Below are 12,253 nucleotides of genomic sequence, written 5' to 3' on the forward strand. Positions count from 1 at the left end.
TCTAATTTAGTAGAACGTAGTGCCTTATTTCCTGCTGGTGCTGAAAGATTAGGGCTGTCCTTGGCCTTGGGAGGGCTGATGGCGAGGCCCGGTTGCTCCTGCCTGGAGACATGGGGGACTCCGGCAGCCGGGATGCGTCATGTCCGTTTTTCAGAGGGCAGCGGCGGTGGTGCCTGGCTCGTTAATAGAGACATAAAGAGGAGCTTCCTTTTCAAATAACCCTCTTCCTTACCTCAAACAATGTAATCATCTCTCGCTTTTATTTTGCAAAACAGTTCTGTTGATGAAAAATGGACAAAACCCCTTTGTTTTCCATTCATAGAGCTGAAGATATTGCCTAGTATTTCCCAAACCTCTCCTGGAGGTATATCTAGCCAGTCGGGTTTTCAGGATTTGTGCAATGAATATGCATGAGATAGATTTGCATACCCTGGGTCTGCAATGTATGCAGATGTGTCTCTGGTGTTCCAGCAGGAGAGGGCTGGGAAAAATTGGCATAATCTCACTCAGTTGCAGTGCATGCAAATCGATCTCATGCATATTCATTGTGGATGTCCTGAAAACCTGGCCTGCTTGTGGCTCTCAAGGACCGGTGTTCGCCACCCCTAGTTTAAGCTCTGCCACCTTAGCCAGGTCCATCTGGAGAGGCCACTCCACTCCTGCTTTTACTCTATTGCATATTTGAATATTTCTGAACTGCAAGTCCATGCATGCCATAGGGCAAAACCAGGACGGGTTTGAGTCTTTTTGGGTTCATCTGGGCACAGTTGGTACTCTCTGGACTTGCTAGCATTAGCCTTTGGTTTCTGTTATTTTCTGCTTAGGATTTGATATGTTTCATGAAATTTCACCACCTGCCATCCAGAAGGTTTGGCATGAAGTCCACTGATAAAAGCATTCTTGCAAATTAAAAAATACTTGTTTTTCACACACAGAGTAGATGAGGGCAGAAAACGACCAGCTAGCCCATACAGCCTGCCCAATTATGTCTGCCCACACTGCTTAGGATATATCTCTACTGCCAGCCATGAAGCACGACAATTTGTAAGATCTCTCCCGATTCAGGGCAGTTTTTCTTACCTTTCTCCTCTGCACTCCCCCCCTTCTGCGAAGACGAGTGTGTAAGATCTCCCGTTTAGTTCACATTCAGCATGCCTTCCTTCCCAACCCCTTAATTTTAAATTAAATCTACCCTTAACTAGCCTCTGGTTGGCCTTCCTGCTCTGTCCTGTTGTGCCTCAGAGGAATCTGATTTTATGTGTGTAAATGGCCTTCTGAAAATCAAGTGGCGTCAACAGGCACCAAAGAATGCATAAAACCTGACTTGCATATACTTTTGTGGACTTTCCTGGGGGAGGGGGGATGATGGATTTACTCCGATACTGCCAATAAGTCTGCTCTGAAAGTTTGGACTGGGGGGGGGGGGCTATTTGAAAACTACCCTCCCTGTGCTTTCCTTGACCCATTCCGGCCCTCATCTTCATGGCACGGTCTGCGCTCGCAGGCAATCAGAGATTTCCAGTTGTGTTCATTTCAGTTGCTCAGCAGAAACTGTTGCCCTTGCTGCCCAAGATGTTAGCTTTGCCAAAGGGAGGTAGCGAATGTTTTGTCACTGGCAGCTTTTAAGAGCAGGTTCGACAAACATTTTATCTGGGACGAGACGGTTAAGATGAATCCTGCCTGGAGGCAGGGAGTGGACTCCATTGAGATCCTTCAAGCCCTGCAGTAATAACCACCCTAAATATCTGCTGGGCAGACTGGATGGACTATTTTGGTCTTTTATCTGCTGTCATTGACTGTTTTCTATGGCTCTGGGACTCGTGTTTCTAACCATAGCAGCAGGGCCCTTGAGGGCACCGTTCAGTGTTACCGTCTCACCCCTGCCTTTCCCCACGCAGGATAGGGAAATGTCATTTCCTTTCAGCTGCCCGGCTCTGAACCCCACCCCACCCCCCTCACTGTCCCCAGGGTAATGGGTGAGTAGATGGATGTTTGTTATCGAAGTAATGCGGATGCAATTGCCTGCAGGGGCTGAGTGAGTGGATTGTCAAAAGCAGTTCCTTCCCATGACCCTGCATGGGAGGACTTGAGCAGGGGAACCGAAAAGAGGGGCCGTTTTATTTCCTCTTCCTGGCTGACACGAGCAGTAAACGCTGCTCCCTGAGGTTTACTTCGGCGTTCGTCCCGCCGCCGCCTGCACGGGGCCGGGGCTCTTTCCCGCCCTGCCCGGCCGGAGTGGGCTTCCCCGGCCTAATCACCGGGAACCGCGCGCCACGTCACGGGCTCCTATTTCCAGCTCCCGAGGAAGGATACGCAGCGAATCTCCACAAAAACAAGAAAAAAGGCCGGTGACTGGCGTGTGACGAGATCCGTCATCCTCTGCCCTACTTCTCCTTCCTCCTTGCATAACCTCCTCCGTTTGGGATGCAATGCGGGCCTAATGGGATCTTCCCCGGATTGCTTGCCCACGCCCCCTGCTGCATGCAGAGAACAAAGCGCTGACCTGCCGCCTCCTTTCCCAGCTGGGGAGCCGGTTGTTCCCGCTTGTAGGCATCTTTTTAGCAGTGGTCTCTGTTTGCCCGCTGTCCTGAGAATACTGTAACATAGGAGGATGCAAAGAATCTGCTGTATTGGATGCGTTTTCCTGTTTTGTTTTTTTCAAATCTATCTTGGGGTTTCTAATGATTTCAGAATATCCTGAAACGTATCTTTCCGTGGCTTTGTGCACTCACCATGCCAGCTCTAAAGGATGCTCTCTGACATCAGCAGTGCCAGGCAGCCTAGTGATCCACAGCAGGTACCCCAAGATTCCTATCTGGGCTTAAACTCTGGTGACCCCGTGGCAAAACAAGCCACAGAGGGTTTGTGTCCTTACGAGGATAATCCGAGTATTGCTTGGTGTTCCCCACTCAGCTGCTGTATGAGGAATTTTAATTTCTTTCAGTTTCCTGACTGGAAAAGGCAGATTGCAGGGGGGAATGTTTTTCTTTTCAACACAGGCGCAGCAGGGCCAGTGCTAGGTTTTTTGCTGCCCTGTGCAAACAATTACTGTCTGTGTCCCAGGCCCACAAAAAAACCAACCCCAGCTCCCTTCAGTGATGCAAACTTTAAAAACTGACACCCCCCATAGCAATGCGTGCCCCCCATGCCCCATTCCACACACACAGTTAAGAATTATTGTTTTACATTTTACATGAAAAATATCAAAGTACACTTACACTATATTTATATACACTGCTGTGATGCCAACCAGAAATCCCTGCAAAAAAAGACACTTGGAAGCCATATAGTATTAGGTCTGTTGTGATGTGTATTGGGTGTGGATTTGATCCTCTGAAAGCCCGAATACCCTTCCTGTTAGGAAAATGCCTCACCTCAGTCACACTTGCAGAAGATAAACAGACCCTCACCAAATACAGAATAGAGCAACCATAACGCACAGACAAAAACTGAACTGGAACAGACTGAACTGAACAGACTCTATGCAGTGCAACAATGAAAAAACAGAACGATCATCATTCCTTAAACATCAAACAATAAAATCAAGAAAAAAAATAAATACATAATCATAATACTAATAATATTTAAAAAAAAGCTGATGAATGAAAGATCAAATAATGAAAAACTCATATACAAGTTTTTTTTAAATGTCCCAAACACCAATGAAATATTTCAAAACAGCAGACACAGCAAATAACACCTGAAAATAAAACTAAAAAGGATTTTAAAAATTCACACTCTCCATACCTAGGAACTTTTGATTTGTAGTCATCCCCTGCTTCTTTTCTATGCTCCAAGTTGTATTACTCCCTTGTTTTATTGTAACTGCATACCTTAGCCTTCTCTTGTTTAATGTTTTATTATTATTATTATCATTATTATTATTAAGATAAATATTAGTTTTTACCTTTTTTGTTACCTATCCACTTGTTAATTGTAAACCGACATGATGCGATATCTATTGTGAATGCCGGTATAGAAAAACTTAAAATAAATAAATAAATAAAATCCTGGGACTGTTGTGGAGTAGTAGGAGTGGGATGCACAAACTTTCTCCTCTTTCTTATATATACACATAAATACATACATACATACATACATACATACGCTCCCTCTCAGACAAACCCGCAGGCATCTCCAGCTCTTCTTTGGTTGAGATCTACCAGCAACCCCAGGCCCTCATTTTCATTTCAGCTGCTGGCAGGTTGGAATCCACCTGCACCCCCCCATTTTCTCTCTCCCTCTCTCACACAAACAACCCCCCCCCCATACAAGCTCCCATTTACACGCAAACACCCCAGGCAGGCTCCCATTCTCACGCACACACACCCCCTGCTCATCCAAGGAAGGATCTCATGCATGCATATGCACACACACACACACACATCCATCCCAGGCAATCTCCCATTCACACACACACACACACACACACACATACAACCAGACAGTCAAGGTCCATGGGTCATTCCTCCTCCATTGCTGCTGCCAGTCTATTCCTTTGAGGAGAAAAGCCATTCTGCAGCTTCCTGTGCTAGCACCGCGGTAATTCAGCACTTGTGGTGCTAGTACTTTCTGTATTCTCAAGAATACAGGAAGTTCTAGCACCACAAATGTTCAATACCATGGGGCCAGCACCGGAGAAAGAGCTGAAGGATGAGCTTCCTCTGCTGTGGCCGCCTGCTTCTACCGCTGGTGGGATCGGGTCCACTAACAGCAACACGGACCTCCTCTTCTTCCGCTGCTGGGGGGATCGGGTCCACCGGCAGCAGCACAGGCCTCTCCCCGCTCCCGACACCGCCCCACTGGGTGTGCCACCCTGTGCAATTGCACAGTTTGCACACTGGTGGTGCTGGGCCTGAGGCGCAGGGCGATAGGGACTTATCCATGGACACACAGAGTCTCGAAGGGGAGGGTCCTGAGCTCATCTTGGGACATCTCTTGAATCGGTCCTAGTGTTCTACTCATGAAGCCATGCCTCCTCCCTCACTGGGAAGAGCAGTGGGCGCCTCGGGAGCCTCCTGATATGCAGTATATGGGAGCTGTGGTAGCCTGGCACTAACTGCGCTTTGGGGTGACTTAGGAGCTCATGATGTTGTGATGGGCCGTGCTGATGCCACTTTTGCGATGTCCCATGTTATGACAGGCTGTACGGGGATGGTAGAGGGTTGCTCTTGTTTTAGTCCTGTGTAGAGGTAAATGCCAGCTCTTGAAAGTGAGTCGCACGTTGTGTTAGTCCAATAATTGGTCTCTCGTGCAGCTTGTTTGATGCTTACTTTTAGGTATCAAAGTAGATTTGCACGCAACGGCTTTATTTTGTCCCGTAACTTTCTGCACAATCCTAGATGCTTTTAGATGAAGTTTATAGGTAAAATAAACACAAGATGTTCGCAAGCATGTCAAGGACTGACAGGACTTAGGGAACACAAACCAGCAGACGAGGAAGCTCCGTTTTTTTGTTTTATTTTTTCTGTCATATGTTGATGTTGAACAATGGCACTGGAACATTGAACAGGAACTCAAAACTGACATCAAGAAGCCAGATGGTTTCCTCCTTTTTCCCTCCTTCCCCCCCCCCCCCCTTCCCAGAAATAACTGAGGAGATGGTGACAATTATCTGGTCTGGCTGCACCCAATGCTGCTCTCGTCTTCTGCTCAGAGTTGCAGATGGGTCACTTGCAGGCCACCTCCTTGCAGTCTGCGAGGCTCCAGGGTAGGCTCCTTGCTTTCATCTAGCTGGCGGCCTTAAGAGGCATTTCAGACTCGCTGACCTGAAGGCTGAGCATCGGCCTTAGAACATGTATAAAGGTGCTGGGAGTGGGACCTGTCCGCAGGAGTGTACCAGTGGCATGGGCTTGTCATGGTGACTCCTAACAGGTTTCTTGTCATAAAACGGAAGCGGTGAGAAGAGATTTGTTCCTGCGAGACCGTTACTGTCCCCCTAATGTGTTTTAGTGCGTATGTGGCTTGGTGCACCGAGATGGGAACTGCTCCGTGGTGCTCCCGTGGTGACGTGCTCAGGCTGGGACCATGCTGTGGGCGCTGGCCCAGTGTCGAGCAGTGTCATCGTGCAACTGGGCATACAGCAGTGATGGAAGTTCATGGGACTGCTGTCGATAAGATGCCGTACCACACTGGCACTTTTTCACTCTGTGGCATTAGCTCTGGTATAGTGTACAGTGCCCCCAAGGGCTTTAACTTTTATGTTAGCCCAAGGCAGATCCCTAAAAAGCTGCAGGTAGCTGTGGGGGGGGGGGGGAGGAAGTGGTCATCATTGTACCAGAGGATCCTGCATCTTTTTGTGCTTGTGCTATCCTATAAACAGCATGTTGTGGGGGAGAAAAAATGAAACTTTTATTTTAAATTATTGCATTTTTTAAAAAAACTGAGCAAGTATTTAACGTGAGTAAATAACTTTAAAAATCTCTTGCTCTTAAAAAAAAAAAAAAAGTGAATTCATTTTTTTGTGGTGGAGGAGGGGGTATGATGAAGGGGGGGAAAGAGTGGAGATTGTGCTGTTTAAACGTTCACATTTTTGGGTTTCTCTGCTTTGTAGAAGGAGGATGGCACGGTGAACAGGGACTTCAAGAAGACAAAAACAAAGGAACAGGTGACGGAAGCCTTCAGAGAGTTCATAAAAGGAAACCGGAATATTCTGGTGAGCTGTGGGCTGGGCCGAGAAGGAGATTCTCCCCATAGCTTGGCTGGGTAGGCTGGGGTTGCCCTTATGATTGCTTAATTAAAAAAAAAAAAAAAAAGCTTGCTGATGGTGAAATCTGAAGGTCACACAGCTCAGTGTCACCTTGCTTTCTGCCACATACATGCCTGCTGAGTAAATGTTTGAACAGTGGAAAAGAAAACGGAAAAGGTGGCTTCTTCCTTCAATCCAGATGTGCTGCTTGCGGGGCACGATGGCACCTGAGAGCCTATCAGTGCCTTTTAGCTTTCCATCAGATAAGTGCCAGTGGTCTCCCGCTGAGCAGGGGTTATAGAGGGCAGACATTTACAAAGGGTCTTTCCTGAGCTTTTCCATTCATTGACCAGCACTCATCAGCAATAAATAAACCTTCATCTTAAAAAAAAAAAAAAAAATCAACACCTCAAGGACTGATATTGCCTCAAAACTTAGCACCTTCCACCTTACTACTAAACGCTATTTTGTTTCTCCAAGCTGCTGAAAGGAGTAAACTCAAGCACACCCACACAGGAACAGATGCCTCACACCCAGACCGACAGAGTGAAACAATACCCAGACAAACATAGAGACCACACAGACAGACAATTACCCATATTCAGACACAGAGAGACAGACACCCCACAGAGAGACAGAAACTCAACACCCAGACATACCACACCTAGACACTAAAACAGACACACCCACCACAGACACACAGAGAGAGGCATACACTCAACACACCCAGACAGACAAACCCAGGCAGACCAGATAATCACTGATATACATAACTCCACATCACACCCAGGCCACACATCACAATGGTAATGGCTGAAAAATTAAACAAAACAATTTAGGAGCCAGACAAAATTTTTAGGAACTGAGGAAAAACTCCTTTCTACTCTGCCCAACTTTTTTTATTTTGCATTTTTACTGTTTCCCTAACTTTCTCTGTATTTTTCTTAGTTTGCTCATCTTTTTTTCTCATATTTTGATTTGCTTATTTAACTTTATTGCACTTTTTGCCTTTATTTTCCCTTAACCCTCTCCTCCCTCTTCCTCCCCCTCTCTGGCCTTTTTCCGTTCCCCTCCCCACCCTCACCGCTTCTTTTCCCCTAGCGGGCAACATCTGTGATCTCTCTCCCTGGGTGGGCACCCTGGCAGCAGCAGCAGGAACTCCTCCCGGGCTGAACCCTGAGGGTGACAGGATCGTCCTGGCTTGTGAAACTCCCCCAGTGGCTGCTCCCCTGTCCAGTTCTGCTGCAGAGTAAGCAGCTCCTCTCCCCGGCCCACCGAAAGGACACATGGCTAAGACATGGAAGGCTTGCAGTGGCATCGCTGCCTTCTGACAGCTACCTCCCTCCTGAGCTTGCACTGCCTTCATGGCACAGAGGGGGCACAGTCTTGGTTCACCAGTTTAGCAGGACTATTCACCTGACAAAATAAAATACCAGGTGGGCAAGCCAGAAAGTGCATCTCATGAGTGGCTCGCTGTGGCTACAGCAAGTTTGTGTTTCTTGTTGGGCAGACCAGGGCTTACCTATGCTGAGACTTTCCAGGCTTGAGCTCTCTGCCTTGGGCAAGGGATGACTTGGGAGGGCGTTTAATGTCTGCTGTACAATCCTATGTAAATGCAACCTGCAGTGATCTTGTGGGCAAGCTTTTTATCCCAGAGCAACAAATAAAAACAAAAGCATGCCCTCAGGCTAAGGGGAAAATAGATTTTGTATGGAACACTTTGCTAATAGAGGGAGCCATGGCTGTAAAATTTAGATACCACTTTCATTTCAACACTTGCCCAGTTTTACTTCTGGACGTAATGGTGAGTATCATGGAGTTAGACTCCAGGGAAATGAGCCGATTCAGAGGCTTCCGCTGATCGCCAGGTTTGGGATCGGCAAGGAATTCCTTTTTTTCCACTGCCGTAGACCTGGCTGCAGATGTGTTTTCTCACCTATCCCTGGATTAGCATCTGGACCGTAGAAAGCCATTAGTCTTGACTGCCTTCTGATCGCCCCTTTACCTAAGGTGGCTGCTCAGCCTCACCAGCTGTGTACAGCAAAACAGGATACAGTGAGGGTAATTTTATGAAAAGTGAGCTCCGCGGGTAAAGCAGAAATGGGAACTGAAAATTGCCTGGCCTGTATACGGATAAAAGTCCATGCCTAGTGCCACGCAGCACTTCCTGGAGGCGGGGCTTGGAAATCTGCGCGGACTTTTTAAAATTCTAAAGAATGCGCATAATCTTTAGTCAGAAAAAAAACGAATCGCACAAAAGAGCGGAATTGTTTCCCCTTAGGCAAGTTTCAAAGTGAAAATCCCCACCAGCTTGCAGATATGCAACCGATCTAAAAATTACACCCCCATCCACTGCCCCAGTGTCGCACTGGAGGTCATTTGCATATTTTCTGATTAAATTAAAATCTTAAAGGAAAGGTCATGCTGTCTTGATATTTGTAGTACATTTTTTTTCTTAAAAAAAGTTTGCTTATTTATTTGCTTTACCCGTCTCTGTATACACATAGCGCAAGATTTTAGTAGCTACGCACAGGCGTAGATTTGTGCGCGCAATCCAGTGCACGCAAATCTACGCCTGATTTTATAACGTGTGCGCGCATGTTATAAAATCCGAGATCGGCGCCTTCAAGGGGGTGCACACTTGTGAACCTTGCGCGCACCGAGCCCTAGGGGAGCCCCAATGGCTTTCCCCATTCCCTCCGAGGCCGCTCCAAAATCTGAGCGGCCTCGGAGGGAACTTTCCTTCCACCTCCCCTCCCCCTCCCCCCCCCCCCGACCTTTGTGAAATAAGTTGTGCCTGCCTCTGGGCAGGCATAGGTTGTGTGTGCCGGCGCGCGATCTCCTGGCATGGCTGCTGTGCCGGAGGCCTCAAGCCCCGAGACATACGCGTGTCCCGGGGCCTGCGCGCATTTCCAGGCCTATGCAAAATAGGCTCGGCGTGCGCAGGAGCGGGTTTTCGCGGTTACGCTCATAATCCTTTTAAAATCCGCCCAATAGGGCAGATTTACACGTGTAAATGCACTTTGTGCACGTAAGTGGGCTTTTGGATGAGTTTATCAGCTCATCCAACATCTGTGGACTTCCTTCTCATAAATAAGTTTGTAAAATTGGAATTCCTGTAGATCGAGACCAAGACAGACTTATTCCCGAAAGCTCCTACATAATCTGTCGCTTTAGCTGCGGACCATGACCATGTCCTGGGGGGCAGGGCTGAACGTAGAGGGTATGTGGGGCAACCCTTCCTTCCTGAGATAGTGAAGTGCAGGGGTGAGAGAGTCCCCTGAGATCGCTAATTGAAGGGGGAGAGTGGGTATTGCACCTTCTTACCCGGCACAAATGTCTCCACATCAGGTCCCTGCAGTTCCTGTCCCATTGTTACTCCTGAGGACTGGGAAGTGATGTTAGATGTCAGGGGGGGGAAGGGGAAGCAGGGCCACTGTGACCGTTTTGGCCAGGGTCTCCCAAACCTCCATTTGCCCTCAACCCCCCACCCCCAAAAGGACAGCCCTATCCAGGGGTTGTGGTGGAATTAAGGTTAAATCAAGTTTTAGAACCTGTTTTTCAATCATTTTATTTAGGTAAAAGTTGCTTATATAGATTACTCTGAAATTCATTTCTTTTTTTAATAATCTCTTTATTGAATTTTCATTTAATACAATAAAGTAATGAAATATAAGTTTTCAGAAAAGCATTAATGCTTTTACAAATAAACATATACAGTAATTCCACTCTGCAACTCATCAGACATTTAATGGAGGGAGCAAGCAGGAAAATAACTATTACAATGAAAAATAAGCAAAGGTGAATTGTACCTGATTACTACTAAAAGTAGCCTAGTTAACCTCCCCTTTAAACTAAACTTCCAACCCACACTCAGCATTTTATTCAAACTAAAAGTTTCCAAATGCAAAGGGTCTGTAAAAATAAACTTATTAGATTGAAAAGTAATAAAACCTCTACCTGGAAACTTTAGAAAGAAAGAAGGTCCAAGAGCAATGAGGGGAATGTCTCCCTTCAAGCTTGAGTGGGTCAGGAGATGACAGAAAATACAGGAGTCTTTTGCCCACAAAAAGAAATATCCTGATTCTTATTTTTGAAGTATTTGATGAAAACCAGATCTTTATCCTGTCCCGCACGAAATGAAAGAATTAAAGTAGCCCTATTTGATGATATTAAATCTAAAGGTTCTTCCAGGGAAGAGGACGGACTACCTTGATTATCTCTACTTGAACCTTTCTGCGTAGGTAAATAGAATATTTCACAAATAGATGGTAAATTATCCTCTTCATATGCTAAATTCTCCTGCAGATATTTTTTTAAACCTTTCATTTGCAGATAATAAATTGGTATATGGAAAATTAATAAAACACAAGTTTTTAATGCTAGATACATTTTCCAAAACCTCGATTTCATTATGGAAAGCTAAGCTATCTTTAATATGGGCTGACTCTGCACTTAATAGTAATGAAACCTGTGAGTTCAAAGCAGTAGTAGTTTTTTTTCAAGTTCTTGCAATCTCTTCTCCAGTGAATCAAAGGAGGATCTGGACCCAACTACAAAGGAGTTAAATTGTGAGATGGATTGAGACATGTTGTTGTTGAGTTTAGCGATAAATTTCCACAAGTCTGATAATGTCACATTGGATGTCACGGGAATATCTTCACTCTTAGCCAATGTAATAAGTCCTGATGTTCAATGGACCTTTTCAGGATCCTATGAAATAGAAGCAGACAGTACAGAAGACCAAACGGGATTAATTGCCTGCTGGCCAAAACTCCCTAAATCTCCCACTGCTGCCTCTGTACAAGCCTCTCATCTCGATATGAGGAAGCTACTGGTTGGGGAGGGGCTCAGCTGGCTCCAGGGCTCAAGGAGGCAGCCAAAGAGGAGTCCCTACCACAGTCACTGAGAGGCAGCTCACCCATCCGTTGCAGGTGGTTGTCCATAGGGCCTCTGAGCACAGCTGGAGCAGGAGATGAGATATAAAACTTTGATTTTCTATTTCTCCCCATCGGAACAAAGCTGCGCACTCCTTTGGCAGCGCGCTGATGGCTGCGCGCCGTAGGCCTCAGATTTTATCAGGCAGTCAGTCGTCCCTTTCTGATGACATCAGTGACCCTGGGTGGGGAGGAGCGTCACCGCAGTTCACACGGACAGCTGAGAGATGATCAGAGTTCTCCCATAAGATTTTCACAGGTACTCCTCATCTAGGAGGGCTCCCCCTGAAATTCATTTCTTTACTTGTTTTCAATAACTTGACCTCAGCTGTAGTTTGCCACTGGGAGTTTAAAGCGGTAGCGAGATCCCGCCTGGCGGAGATGAAAGTCTGCATTGTGCTTCTTGGGAATGGATCTTGCCGAGTCTCTTGGATGTTCTTCCTAGTCTGCCGTAGGGCTCGTGCTGAAGGTTGCTGACATTGCAGAGCACTGGGAGCTGCCACAGCACACAGCAGCTTGGAGGAGGGCCGATGCAAAACCGTGCGCTGGCGGCAGTATTTTCTGCTTTTCTGTACACTTTTTTGGCTTCTCCAAAATTATCGCCTGCTCAGGGCAGGCATTAATTTTG

General features: G+C 46.6%; 1 protein-coding gene across 1 annotated transcript in view; it reads left to right on the forward strand.

Annotated features, from left to right (window-relative positions):
- The window catches only part of ITPKB (inositol-trisphosphate 3-kinase B), a 337,082-nt gene that overhangs the window by 296,617 nt on the left and 28,212 nt on the right, over window positions 1-12,253 (forward strand). The window contains exon 6 of the mRNA XM_029593044.1: window positions 6,554-6,655. Coding sequence (XP_029448904.1) covers window positions 6,554-6,655 — 102 coding nt within the window. The remainder of the gene's footprint in view (window positions 1-6,553; window positions 6,656-12,253) is intronic.

Source organism: Rhinatrema bivittatum, chromosome 3 (genome assembly GCF_901001135.1).
Source record: "Rhinatrema bivittatum chromosome 3, aRhiBiv1.1, whole genome shotgun sequence".
Taxonomy (NCBI): domain Eukaryota; kingdom Metazoa; phylum Chordata; class Amphibia; order Gymnophiona; family Rhinatrematidae; genus Rhinatrema; species Rhinatrema bivittatum.